At 54.4% G+C, this 13,689-nt stretch overlaps 2 protein-coding genes across 5 annotated transcripts; both read left to right on the top strand.

Moving 5' to 3' along the window:
* The first annotated feature begins 1,920 nt into the window (after window positions 1–1,920).
* On the top strand, window positions 1,921–5,884 carry LOC143171736 (C-type lectin domain family 4 member E-like). 3 transcript variants are annotated; one of them, XM_076360773.1, is made up of 9 exons: window positions 1,921–2,054; window positions 2,353–2,448; window positions 2,638–2,736; window positions 2,920–2,970; window positions 3,077–3,166; window positions 3,566–3,679; window positions 3,765–3,916; window positions 4,712–4,821; window positions 5,567–5,884. In XM_076360773.1, exons 1-9 carry the CDS (start codon window positions 1,955–1,957, stop codon window positions 5,697–5,699), a joined length of 945 nt encoding a protein of 314 aa, XP_076216888.1. In that variant the 5' UTR covers window positions 1,921–1,954; the 3' UTR covers window positions 5,700–5,884. The 3 variants fall into 3 exon arrangements, with proteins under 3 accessions (XP_076216888.1, XP_076216887.1, XP_076216889.1); XM_076360772.1 differs by having other exon boundaries at window positions 2,338–2,448; XM_076360774.1 differs by lacking the exon at window positions 2,353–2,448.
* Window positions 5,885–6,653: 769 nt separating this feature from the next.
* On the top strand, window positions 6,654–11,490 carry LOC143171735 (C-type lectin domain family 17, member A-like). Of its 2 annotated transcripts, none has more exons than XM_076360771.1 (10): window positions 6,654–6,800; window positions 7,160–7,210; window positions 7,948–8,067; window positions 8,186–8,236; window positions 8,345–8,470; window positions 8,896–8,958; window positions 9,702–9,791; window positions 10,028–10,197; window positions 10,638–10,747; window positions 11,066–11,490. In XM_076360771.1, the coding sequence occupies exons 1-10, from the start codon at window positions 6,725–6,727 to the stop codon at window positions 11,199–11,201; spliced, it is 993 nt and encodes a 330-aa protein (XP_076216886.1). In that variant the 5' UTR covers window positions 6,654–6,724; the 3' UTR covers window positions 11,202–11,490. The 2 variants fall into 2 exon arrangements, with proteins under 2 accessions (XP_076216886.1, XP_076216885.1); XM_076360770.1 differs by having other exon boundaries at window positions 8,321–8,470.
* Window positions 11,491–13,689: the final 2,199 nt, after the last annotated feature.

Genomic DNA, 13,689 nt, shown 5'->3' with positions numbered 1-13,689 from the left:
CCTGGAGTGGCACCTGGCTGACAGGAGAGGGCAACAAGCCCCGCCTCTTCAGCTGCAGGGTTTTGATTTGATTGACAGGACAACCTACCAATCGTTGGTGCAGGAGAAGGTGAGGCAGCCTATGGGGACGCGGAGACTAGGCGGCATTCACCCCTCCAGCGCAGGTGGCTGATCCCGCCTTCCTGGGGACATTTGCGGCTCTTATTGGCTGGTGGGGATGATAGGCAGGCGCCTCCACCTATGGGGCGTCGAGTAGCTGATCGCAGCTCTGCGGTGAGGGGTCCAGGGTGGTGTCACCCTCCGTTACCTCAGGGAGGGCGCCCGGGTAGGGGGACCCGGGATGGGAGTCCCCAGTTCCCCAGGGACAAGGGTGTTGGGGGTCCCTGGTTACCCAAAGATGGGGATAGTGTGGTGATGGGGGGGGAGAGCGTCCTTCGTTCCCACAGGGACCTGGGTAGGGGGGCCATGGGGGTCCCCAATTCCCCAGGGATGGGGTGTCAGGGTGACCAGGGTCCCCCATCCCATATGGATCCAGGGATGGGGACACTGGGGTCTCCTGTGATTCCCAGGGATGGGGACAATAGGGACCCCAGCTCCCCAGAAAGGGGGGGTGACAGTGGTCTCACGTTTCCCAGGGATTCAGATCTTGGGGCACTTGGGGATCCCCAATGTCCCCTGGGGTGCGGGGACAGTCCCCCAGGGACAGGGATATGGAGACACAGAGTCCTGCTGTCCCCAGGGACAGGGGTGTGGGACACTGGGGGTGGCCCCAGCGCCTGGTGTTGCTGAGGTGCCATTGGGGATGGTTTTAACAGTGCTGAGAAGTGGTTTTTTTGGGAGCTTAAAGGGATTTTCAACCACTCCAGCTTCAGTATTTAAAAAATAAAAAGATAAAAAAACCCTAAAAAGGTTAAAGAGATAAGGACATGGGAGGTTTAGGGGTGGGAGCTGGAGTTTTCGGTCCTCTCAACTTCCATCTCAGTTTTCAATTCTTTCAGCTTAAGAAGCGCCATCCTTGATTTTTTGGTTTTTTTTTAAACCTCTCCCATGCCACCGGGACAAACCACGTGCTGGCAGCAGAGAGGGGAACCACCGCGAGAGCGCATGGGCCGAATTCACAGCGTTTCAACCCAAACCCGACTCCATTGCCTCCTGGAAAGTGCCGAAGCCCCAGGGGCATGAGCGGCCACCCCGGGGAGAAGTTTGGCCTCGACTTCCCCTAAATTCAGGCTAAAAAAAGGGGAAATCGGACAAAAGGAGGAAACTGCTTACCCCAAGAGCAGGGGGAACTGGAGTGAGGGACGTTCAACTTTTGGCTGTGTTTGCTCTTCCTGGGGTGCCTCTGTGAAATTCGGCTGAAATTGGTCAACGCCAAAGTTACTCGTAAGTTCTAACTTTCGTTTACTGCAATAGCCAGCCCAGGGGACGCCTGGCTTGAAGCCCTGAGGGCGTTCGGGCAACGAAAAGAATTTTCCAGAGAAGGAATGAAGGAAACGGTGCCCAAAAATATGAGGATTTTCACAACGCTAAGTTTCTTGCATTAAAAACGCAAGACGTTATCACAAAAACACTGAACAAAATGCTAACGAATTCCCACCAAACCAAAAAAAAAAAAAAAAAAGGTGACATTTAGGTGCTCGCCTTGGAGAACGCCGGTCGCTGTTTCAGCATGAAGGCTCCAAAAACCACCTCCTCGGGCAGGTGTCGGCCTCATTTGAGGAGAGCAGGGTGTGTTTTTTAACCAATTCTGCTAAAAATCAACAGGGAGGGGCTGCGACACGTGGTGAAGGGCTGCTCAAGCGCATCAGCTGCTCCAAAACTCCTGAGTGCGCAAATTTTTTTTTGGCTAGGAATTAGAATTATGAAACGCAGGCGTTTCCTTCCCCCCAGGATGAGGTGACGCATCTTCCCCACCCCATAAATCAGGGCGATATCGAGAGAAAAAGGATCCGAGATGTCACAAGGCAAAGATGACTTTGGCATCTATGAGAACTGTGATTTCACCAAGGAGATGGAGTTGGAGGAGCGAGAGCGGAGGAAAGCGCCTAAAGGAGGTATCGGGGCAAGGGAGCGGCTTTGGGGATCCAGAGACATGAAACTGGAGGGTTTCAGCTCTTTAAACTGGTCTTTCTCTGAAGTTATAGCCAAATTTTGACGCCTGGTTCCTCCGTTGGGTCACAATCTAGGAAAAAGAGGTTTGAGCTTGAAGAACAGGGTGGTGGAGTCACTTGAGAGGTTGTTTTGGGGGGGATCTCTCCTCTTTGTGCTCTTCTTTAAGAAAATATCTGTTGGGGGGGAGTTATTTGGGGCTGCCTCACCCCATTTCACCCCTGGCAGTGCTGCCCTTCCTAGCCTTGTCTCCGGAGAGAGCCATCGCGCTGCTGTACATGCTTCTGGCCCTCACCTTTGTGCTTTTCATGGCTCTCACCATTGTGAATCTCCGGAGAGGTGAGTCCGCCACGCGTCCCTTGCTCTGATCGCCCTCGCTGAGCGCAGGGTGGGCACGATTTGGGGGAAAACCACCAGCGGATGGAGCAAAACGTGGCTCCAAGTTAGGACTGAAGGCCCTTTTGCAGCCCGCAAGCTCTCCGGGGCCGGATCCGGAATGAAGGTGAACGCTCTCTTCCTCTTCCCCAGTATCTGCGGCGTGGGAGGCGTTGGAACAAGCCCGGATGCGGAGCGAGAACAGCCACACGACGGTGTGGCACAACCTCTCAGAGGTCCAGCGCGCCCTCGGTACGACATCTCGCCCCGAAATGGCTCCCTGGCACCCGCTGCACCCTTGATACCTGCACGGCTTTTCCCCCTGGCGCTTCTCACCGTGCTTTTTCCAGCAAAAAAATGAACCAAAGCCGCTTTCCATCAGGACAGAGATGGTCATGGCTTGTTTTGAGCTTTCTCCTCTTATTTTCCTCTTAGATAAACAGCTCTCTGGCGTGCTCAAGACGATTCACGGCCGACTTCTGAACGGTACGCCAAGGAAAAGGTGGTTTTAGGGAAATATGGGCAGAATCCCAAATACTGGGCACAGGCAGCGGCGAGATGGGGTCAAAAGCGGAGTTTTTCCTCCTTCCAGTGTCGCAAGAAGTGGAGAACGTGCGGCAGAAGACGACACGGTGCAAAGCGGAGTGCGGGAATGAGCTGTCGGATCGCCTCCGCGTCCTGGGTGAGAGCCTGAATTTGATGGAAAATCGTTAAATTCAGTCCTTCTCCTCGATTCCCAAAACACGCGGTATTGGGTAGATGCTCCAAAGGTTCCTAAAATGTGCACTGGGAGCGCACGACGCTAATCTTAATGAGTTTGAGATATCATTAAGTATATTATTAAAGGAAAAAAACCTTTCTCAGCGCGTTGATCAACACAATAAAAAGCTCATTGAACGAAAGGGCTTTGAGGTTTTACTGCCTGAAGTTTAGAGAACGGTAACTCGCACCAGGAAACAAAAAACACACAGCGAAAGCCACGGTGTAGATTGGGATGGAAAAGAAAAGGGGAAGGGAGACAAAAACGGGGGTTTTTAGGTCTTTGCAGCAGCTGAATTACCTTTTATTCTCTCCCCGGCAGAGGAGAGGAACGCGCTGGAGCCGGTGCTGCGGCAGCTGGCGGAGGTGAAGCAGGAGCAGAGCCGCGCGTCGGCGCTCCTTGACACGGCGCTGGAGCAGACGCGCAACCTCTCAGGTGAGGGGTAGCAGTCGGGCTGAGCCCGCGGGCGTCCCCCTGCGCTCACCCACGCGTTCTCCTTTCCCCTCCCGGTTTCCCTCAGAAATTCTCTGCACGAAGTGTCCCGCCGGCTGGCAGCAGTTCGCCAAAACCTGCTATTTCTTCTCCACCACCAATCAACCCTGGCTGGCTGCTAAACGCTCCTGCAACGACTTCAACGCCCATCTGGCCATAGTCGACACTGAGCAGGAAAACGTAAGCTGAGAAATCCTGTAAAAAGCGGACCCCCCCCCCCAGATTTCATGAGTTTAGAAGAATATTAGACTCCAATTCCACAAATGGAAAGCTGGAGGTTAAGCACGTGCGACTCAAGACTGCCCGCGGAGGCAGGAAAACGCAACCGCTTGAGGTTCCCGCTTGGTTCTGAAGTGATTTGGCCAAATCGGATGAATCTGTCCCCAAAAGAACTGGCGTGATGTAGGCATTTTTTGGGAAAAGCCCGCGGGGAGCGGCTGCCCTTCCTGGGGTCTGTGTGACCCCAAGGGACTCCCGGGGTGCGAGAAGCGCTTCACCTGAGTTTGGGGTGGATGTGCCGTGCCTCCATGGCGATCCCTCCTCGTGATCATTTAGAAATTACGGAAGTTATTTAGAAATTATGAAAAGTTATTTAGAAATCACAGAAGTTATAGAATGAATTACAGAAATGCAACCCAAACTGTGCACAAATTAGCATTTCTACCCCAATTTAGACGATCCCTGCCTCCCGTTCAGGAGGGTGCTTTCACCGACCCAGCTTTTAAAAAGCACATTGCGTCTGAAAAAAGCTTCTTCCTCCAGATATTAGAAATTTCAGCACTTTTTTCCATTCCCGACAGGAAACGTTGCATTTTTTTGTCACGCTTGCGGCACGTCACGGTTGTCCCCTGCAGGGGACGGGCTCCCCGATGTCACCGACTGCCGGCGCTGGCCTCGGCGCTGCTGAATCCCTTTGCCGCCGCCTTCTGCTTCCCCTCCTGACGCTTCTTCCCCCCCTCCCCACTCCGTTTGCAGAAATTTCTGGCAAATCACATCATGGACGATCGGGTGTTCTGGCTGGGCCTGACCGACACGGACAACGAAAGCAAGTGGCAGTGGGTGAATGGCCGCTCCCTCTCTCTCTCGTACGTTTTTAGCCTCATCGGAGGGTAAATTGCCCCCCCAAAATCAGCTCTGTTCTCCCTCAGCCCCTTTTTTGCTCAAAAAAAAGGCGCCGCACCCTCATTAGCGCACCCGTCCGCTCTGGTTCAGTGCTTAAAAAGCACGGAGATAAGTTCCGTGCTGCCGCGGCACCTGAAAATGCCAGGTGGAGGGAATGGTAAGAGGACACACCCTGCTGCAAGCAAGACTTTGGCTTTTTCTCCCCCAAATTCGCTTTGGTTTCGGGGCTGAAAACCCAGGTGGGAACTCGCAAGGAGCCGCAGCGCCTGCTTGGTTCTGCCCCCCCCCTCGCCCCGCCCCAGCTCGGTCGGTTCCCAACCGAGACCCCGTACCCTGAGTCAAAGCGGTTATTTCTAACGGATCTCCTCATTCCTGGGATTTTGGGGAAAAAAACCGCGATCCAAGCGGAGCCGTTTTTTCCCCCGCGTTAAACGGGGCGGGGGGAGGGAAAACGGGGAAAAAAAAAATCACTGAAATCGCGTTGCTGCGTTAAACGGGGGGAGAAGGGGTTTTTTTTTTGGGGGGGGGGGGGCTGTTGCCCTCCCCGGGAGATGTGTGCGCTCTCCGCCTGACTCCCCCCTACTTAAAAAACCAACCAACCAACCCCTAAAACCCAACAAGTTCCCAAACGGAGAGCTTTCTAACCCAAACCGGTGTGCCTTCCCCCCCCGACCCCCCCCCCCCCCCCCCCCCCACCTGCCCCGCCAGGTTCTGGAACAGCGGTGAACCCAACAACGCGGGCCAGCAGGGCGAGGACTGCGCCACGATCTACTCCAACGGCCTCTGGAACGACATTATCTGTTCCAGCGCCGAGGCCTGGATCTGCGAGCGCAGCTGCTAACGGTTTTCCCCGAGCCGCTCGCTCACCTCCCCAGGGCTTAAAAATGGGGGGGGGGGGCGGAAAAAACCAGTAAAAACCCGGCAAAACCAAGCGCAGGGTTGAAAACACAAGGCTCCGGGGAAAAGAGGTGTCCAAAAATGGGTACCCCACTTCCCAAAAGCTGTGGCGGAGGGGTTAAAACAGTTTGAGGGGGGGGGTGTCACTCTTTTGGGGGGTGGTTGGAGATTTTTGGGGTGTTCGTTAACATTTTGCGAGCCGTTTACCTGTCGCGCCGAGGCTGGACGTATCGCTTTGCTGGTTAATCGGGGCGGGGCGGGGAAAAAATAAATAAATAAAGTGCTTCGATTGTGATTTGAACCAAAACTCACATAAATCGAGCCGATGTGGCGCCGAAGAGTGTCGGTGCGTACCCTTTTTTCCCAGGGTTTAGGTGAAAAAACCCCCCAAAAAGGGAAGAGAGAGCGGCAAAGACGAGGCGTTGAGCGTGTTTTCTGGGCGTGTATGCAAATCCCCAACTCGTGGGTGCTGAAGCGTGACGCCTGTTTTGCCGAAAGGCCGCGCTGCCGGATTCCCCTCCCGGCGTGGGCAGCGGCTCCGCTGGAAGATTTGGAATTTCACCGACGCGGTGTTTAACCCCCGTAGGTGTCACCGTGGCGGTTTTATCTATAATCCCTAAAAAACCCCCTCAAACCCGTGCGGGAGCTGCCTTCAAATTCCCGCTGGCGGCAGAGCTCCCGCGGCGTCACCGTTTCTCCCCCAAAACCAAACCTGTCGTCCCCACATTGACCGAATCCCACGGTCCACCGAAAAGGCGTATTTTTGTGGAGGGAAGAGCGCAGTCTCGCGCTTGTTTCGCCGCCCATTTGCATGTCATCGACACCCCAGCGCGGAGAAGGAACTGAAACCTCAGGGCCAAACCACCGGCCAAAATGGGGTGCCGGAGGCGGCGAGGGGTGTGCCGGGGCGCGTGCCGATGGGTTTAACTCTCTGCCGGGCGCCTGCGCGGCTACTCTCCCCGGCAAAGCATGGCCCGGCAGGAGACCTACGGCAACTGGTTGGGTCCCCCGCCGGCGCCCACCAAGCGGCTGGTGAGACAAGCAGGTAAAATTGGGGAGACACCGCACTCTCCGTGTCCTTGGCGTGTGTTTTCGGGGCCGGCGGGTGTCTCGGCAAAGCGCGGCGGTGTCCGAATCCGCCGGCGGGGCACCGCTGTCGTACAGAGCAGGGCGAAACGCCTTTGGGGTGGCTCAGAGTCGTGCGGGTCCCGCTCTGCGCTCAAGAGCCCCTAAATCTCCACGTTTGACCCCAATTTTACGTATAAACGCCACGCCAGACCTTAAAAAAAAAAAGCAGCATCAGCAACTTCCTTGCCGGTGGCAACAGGGTTAGAAGAAGCGCTAGCGGTGGTTTTGAGGATTCTCCCCTTATCCTCAACGCTCTTTTCCTTTCCTTTTCGGCAGGAATTTACTCCGTTGCTGGGAAAATGACACCCATGGGTGACTTCAGACCGGGTAAGTCATCATTTTTTCACCTTTTCAGGCTTTTTTGTAGCGCGGATTGAAAGCAGAACTCCCTGAGGTGCCTCCCGGAGGCCGAACTGGGCTTTATTTTCAGCTTCGTTAGTCAAACGTGTCTCGCTATACGCGGCGTTTCTCTCCAAATTTGGCTCCTTCCGTCAAACGAGATCAAATCGCCCCCAAAATATCCTGAAAGTCCACGCTGGGGGGATTGAGAGGGAATTTATCACTTCATCCTCACCCTCGGAGCCGGCGTTTGCACCTTCACAGGCTCAAATTCATCCCCTCCCGCTGCAGAGAGCTTCAAACTTCAGCAGGATTGCTTAGATTTGCAGCCGAGGGGAGAACCGGGCTCCGAAAGGGCGGAGTGACGTCATAAAACTCTATAAAAACGACGAAATCAATATATATTGAGAAAAGGGTGTAAAAACTTTGCCGGAGGTGCTGCGGATTTACCGAAGGGGAAGGGAAATTGCATTGCCCCATCCCTGGAAGTCTTCAAGGTCAGGTTGGACGGGGCTTTGAGCAACCTGGACTAGTGGAAGGCGTCCCCGCCCCATGGCAGGGAGCGGTTTGGAACTGGATGATCTTCAAGGTCCCTTCCAACCCAAACCATTCCGTGATTCCATGATTTTTCACGCTTTCTGAAGGACTGAGCTGATCGTTAATGGCTGGGATTCCCAGTTGGTGTAAAACCCCGATTTTCACCTGGTTTTTTTCCTCTCACGTAGCGTCCCCGGACAGCTTCGAGGATGATTATGATGATGTGTCCCTGTCGGAGTCGGATCGTGGCTACAAGCCGCCGGCGGCCGATGAAGATCTGCAGAACCAGAGGAGCAAAGGAGGCACAGGTAGCACCCACCTCCTCTCCCCGCACCGCCTGTGCGGTCGAGGACCTCCGCGGAGCAGGATTTGGCCCTAAAATGCCCCAAAAACATCCCCCGGTGACTCTTTCCTTCCTCCCAACAGGGGTTTACATCCTGGCAGGGAAACCGGCATCTCTAAATCCTTCCCAAAAGGGTGAGTCACTCTCGACCGATGCCGCTATCCCGCAGCGGAGACCTCGGCTGGATCCAGACCCGGGAAGCTGGGATTCCTCCCCAGTTTCTTCCGCGCTGCTCTCCGCAGGTGACCCGGAGTCCAGAGGTGGCAGGGGACAGAGCCGCAGGATGACGTCGGTGGCCATCCTCTACATCCTGGTAGCGCTGAGCTTCATCGCGTGGGTGCTGCTCTTCGCGCTGGCCATGGTGAAGCGTAAGTGTCCCCGGAAGGATCCCTGCCGGGCCGGGAAGCAGCTGGTTTGCTTAAAACACCCCCAAAAAAAGCATTTTCACTGTTAAAAATAACACGTGGCTTGTGCCCGCGATGCTTTAAATGTCCGTCCACGTGGAAACTGCAGCTAAAGCCCGTCCGTCGTCACGATTTGGTTTTAATTCCACCTCGGCATGTGAATTTTAGGGTTTTATCACCAAATTGCCCCCAGTGTGCTACATCTGGGTGCTGCCTCCTTCTGCCTGCGCCAGCAGCACCGCCCATTTGCTACGGGGTGTATATCCAGAGTAAATCCAACCTGGAATTCCCCACTCGGCCCCAAAAAGCCATAAATTGGGCAAATTTAGACGCCACTGGCGATTCCTCGGTATGATCCAGCCATGTTTTTTCTTTCATTTTCATTTCAGAGATGGAAATCATGGCGGAGTTAAAGCTCTTGAGGTCAAACTACACGGAGAATCAAGCCAACGGTAGGTCCTCGGACTCACATCCCCGCGGTGAAGTTTAACGGCTGTTGGGAGACACTGATTCTTTGGTGTTTGGCTCTTGTCTGGCACCGGTTTTGCCTTTTGGTGTAAATTAAGGACAAAAATCGAGTTGTCTTTTCGAGCGGCTCCTGGTTCTGCTCCGTCTCTTAGTGAAGCAACGCCGACTTCGACTGACTTGTTTCTGATTTCCACCGGGAATTACACCGGGGTAATGGTGTCGATCGGACACCGACTGAGCTCATGCCCCGATCCCGAAGGAATTAGCCCCAAAAGAGTGCAAATAGGAGCAAATCAGCCCTTGGGATATCACGGGATTTATCCCGATTAGGATCTTACTGGGGGGAAAATCCACCCCATTATCTCTGTTAAACGTTACGGGAAGGGAAAGACGTAAATCCTACAGAAAATTCTGCAAAAGTCAAATATAATGGGCCAAATCCTTAACCGCTGCCAAATGAGCGATTAATTAAATTATATTATGAGTGATATTGCAGCAAAATGTCACCCAAAGAGAAAAAAAAAAACCATGCAGCAAAGCTGGCGGGCGGCGATGTAAGAGCTTTTGCAGCCCTGATTGAGATTTCCACATGTGGAAAAGTAATGAATCCTGGGGGAAAAAGCTCAAGATTTGGGTAAACCGGAGGGGAGAAGCAGGAACAAGTTGGGGGGGGGGGGACACGGGGGATGGGGCTGGCGGCGATCGCTCACCCCGCTGCGCTCCCCAGTGCGGCAGGGGCTGTCGGAGACGCAACGGGAACAGACGCGGATGCGGAGCGGGATGCAGAAATACTACGAGGAATTGCAGGACATCGCAGGTAAAGCCGCGGTCTCCGTCTTGACGGTCTCTCATCGGTGTGCACCAGGAGAGAAACCTCCTGGTTTTAGCCCAGAAAGACCACAGTGGTCTTAGGGATGGAAAAGTTGGGTGATCTATACCGATTTTGAGACGTCACCCCGCCGGGGAAGCCGCGGAGGTTTCCCCGGCAGAGAAAAAAAAACCCAAACCAACCTGATTTTTGCCTGGATTTGGGGGGGTTTCTCGTCCTTCCAGCGCTGATCTGCAGATCCGTCTTGGACAGCAAGAAGTGCTCGGCCGGCTGGAAGATCTTCGAGAAAAGCTGCTACTCCTTCTCCACGGAGACGATGAGCTGGTCGGACGCGAAGATGATCTGCGCCGACCAAGGCGCTCACCTGGTCGTCATCAACTCGGAGCTGGAGCAGGTCAGTCGGAGTGAAAAATAACCAGTTTCTCGGCTTACCCGGTGCCCAAAATACCCATTTTCTCGGAGAATTCCTACTCTGGCAAACACAGGAACTCAAAAACCTCTGTTTTGGGCTCAAATTAGCCGAGATTGGCCATCGCGCTCAGAGTTATTTGGAGGTGGAGAGAAGCGCCGACGGCCGAGTCGAGTTCAGTCGACTACGACCTCCCGTTTTTAGGAAAAAGTGCTAAAAATGGAGCAAAAAAGGTCAATATCTCCTTTCCGGAGCGCTGCGTATGCACTTGGCTTTAATACACCCAAATTGTTCACTATTTACCAAAACCCACTGCTCAGATATCACGGCGATGACCTCACCTTAATTGCCAAAAGCCTCGACATGCTCCATAGTCCACCGGAATTACTGTTTTGGGGCTGTTTTAACCAATTCTGCTTTTCTAGAATTTCCTGAGGGACAATATTAACAACAGCAGCACGTACTGGCTGGGAGTGACGGATCAGCTGGAGGAAGGCAACTGGGTCTGGACTAACGGCGACTATACAAGTATTAGGTAAAAATTCCCTCCGGGGATTCCCCAAAACCGGAAAATAATCAGAAACTAAATGGAAAAAGGTGAAGTTGACCCACCGAAACTTTGGTTTTGGGAGTTTTACGTAAGTCAAAGGGTTGACGTTGGAAAAAATGGTATTATCAGAGCGTTTCCTTGCTGGTGGTAAAAAAAAAAAACGGAGCTTTTTAGTGGTTTCCTTCCCTCGAAATACAAATTTTACCTTTTCCTGAGAGCGCTCCGCTGCCGTGGGGCTCGTTTTTATTTCTTTACTATTTTCCCTTTTCCTTCTTCCCCTTGTTTTCCTCCTTCTTTCTCCAGCTACTGGAACACGTGGAAGGAGAACAAAGACAAGGACCAGAAGGACTGCGGCAGCATCGGGCCCGACGGCATCTGGAACGACGACAGATGCTCCCACTCCAACTACTGGATTTGCGAAAAGTCCTGGAACTGCTGACTTCAGCATTATTTTTTCCCCTGTTTCCAATTTTCAATGCGCCCGTTAAAAAAAAAAAAAAAAAAAGAAGAGAAAAGTACATTTCAAAATTGCCGCTCGAGAGCCGGATGAACTCACGCAGCTCCGGGGGGATCCGGAGGCTCCACACTCCCATTTTTTTGCCTATTAATGACGTGCAAATCCCTAAAAAAGAAAAAAAATCAGTAAAATCGCTTGCAAGCCTCACCCACGAACCATGGAAAAAGGGATTTTCGGTTAAAATAACTACTGTAAAATGGTTAAAAACCCACTCACCAGCTCAAAACCGGTCCCGTTTCTCAGCGCCGCTGAATTTCTCCTTTCCCCCCGCCCCGAGCTCTGCTGCCGCGTCGCGGTTTCCGCTTAACTCTCAAGAAAAGACAATTTCAGTAAAATCCTGGGGTGTTTTTTTTTTTTTTTTTTCTTTTCCCCCCACTTGCCGAATACTTTTTCCCGTATTTATCCTTCCCTCCCCCAGGCGCCAGCCCCCGGCTGTGGCCCCACAGCCAAAAAAAACCCCCAAACCCCCAATTCTGCTCACTTGTACATCTCTCAATTCAGCACGTTATCACCCAATAAAACTTCTTTTTTTTCCCCCCTAAGAAATGCAGCGTGCACCGTTCGGCCTTTTTTTTGCCCCAAATAAATAAACCGGCCCCGTCGGGCTCATCCCGGTGGCTGAAAATTTCCAGAATCGGAGGAATCCTGTTAAACCCGTGGCGTGACGTTAGCGCTCGTTTTTTTTTTTTTAAAAGGCTTACGAGTTAAAAATGGATGTTTTGGGGGAATTTATACATTATCGATCGGTGGAAATGCAATGATTCGTTACGGGTAACGAAATCCCCTCTCGGGGTTGAAAATTAACCGTGGGAGCTCCCTCCACCCCCTGAAAATTAGGAAAATTTGAGCCGGGCTTGAGAAATTTTCTGTAAAATCAATAAAAAAAAGGACCTGTGGCAGAAAGTGAAACCGGTTTTAGGCCAGTTTTGGCCGGTTTTCAACAACAACAACAACAAAAAATCGACCGGTGGCGGAGCTGGCACAAACAGACACTTCTGCCCTCAATAAAAATTTGTTAATTTAACCAAAATACCCATTTCTAGCAGGGAAATGGGCTGGGAGCCGGGGGTGATCCCTGCTTGTGTGGGGATCAGCGGCTCTGTAGGCTCTGGTGATGGAGACCGGGGGTTACTGGGAGCGCTGGGGCTAAGGGGTACTGGGAGCACTGGGGAACTAGGCTGGGGGGTACTGGGAGGGCACTGGGAGCACGGACTGGGGGTTATTGGGAAGGCACTGGGAGCTCTGGCGCTGAGGAGGGTACTGGGAACACTGGAAGCACTGGGCTGGGAGGTACTTGGAGGGCACTGGGTGGCTACTGGGAGCACTGGGGCAGGGAGACAGCCCAGTCCCCACACTGGGGGGTACTGGGAGGGCACTGGGAGGCTACTGGGAGCACTGGGGCAGGGAGACAGCCCAGTCCCAGCACTGGGTGGCTACTGGGAGGGCACTGGGGCAGGGAGACAGCCCAGTCCCAGCACTGGGGGTACTGGGAGGGCACTGGGAGGCTACTGGGAGCACTGGGGCAGGGAGACAGCCCAGTCCCAGCACTGGGGGGTACTGGGAGGGCACTGGGAGGCTACTGGGAGCACTGGGGCAGGGAGACAGCCCAGTCCCAGCACTGGGGGTACTGGGAGGCTACTGGGAGCACTGAGGGGCACTGGGAGGGCACTGGGAGCACTGGGCAAACACTGGGAGGGCACTGGGGCAGGGAGACAGCCCAGTCCCAGCACAGGGGGGTACTGGGAGGGCACTGGGGCAGGGAGACAGCCCAGTGCCAGCACTGGGGGGTACTGGGAGGGCACTGGGAGGCTACTGGGAGCACTGGGCAAACACTGGGAAGGCACTGGGGCAGGGAGACAGCCCAGTCCCAGCACGGGGGGGGTACTGGGAGGGCACTGGGAGGCTACTGGGAGCACTGGGGCAGGGAGCCAGCCCAGTCCCAGCACGGGGGGGCACTGGGAAGGCACTGGAGGTGGGAGGGGGAGTGCCCAGGGCCCCCCAAAGCCGCCATTCCCCCTCACCTCCCCTCAGGAGCTTCCTCAGCCTCCCTCGAGGCCCCATTGGCTGAGCCACGCTGCCCATCGCAGCTCGCAGCCAACCGCCACCTTCTCTGTGCCCTGGGGGTGGGGGGGTGTTCCCCTTAGCACCGCCTCCCAGGGCCACCGCTGCTCATTGGCTGACACCACCGCTGTTCAGCCTGCCCCACCACACGATAGGCCCCCCCACCCCCCGGCTCCGACCTCGCACCAATCAGGCACCTCTCTGGCACTTGGCCGGGGGGGGGGGGGGGGGGGGGGGGCGGGAAGACACACCCTCAGCACCACTGGCTGCCAGCCCCTGTCAATCAAGAGCTGGCAGGAAGCTAATTGGCTTCTGGGGGAAGGGAGGCAGGGCTTGACTGGCTCAAGGC

This window comes from Aptenodytes patagonicus, chromosome 30 (genome assembly GCF_965638725.1).
Source record: "Aptenodytes patagonicus chromosome 30, bAptPat1.pri.cur, whole genome shotgun sequence".
Taxonomy (NCBI): domain Eukaryota; kingdom Metazoa; phylum Chordata; class Aves; order Sphenisciformes; family Spheniscidae; genus Aptenodytes; species Aptenodytes patagonicus.
This window is presented reverse-complemented; position numbering and strand designations above follow the sequence as displayed.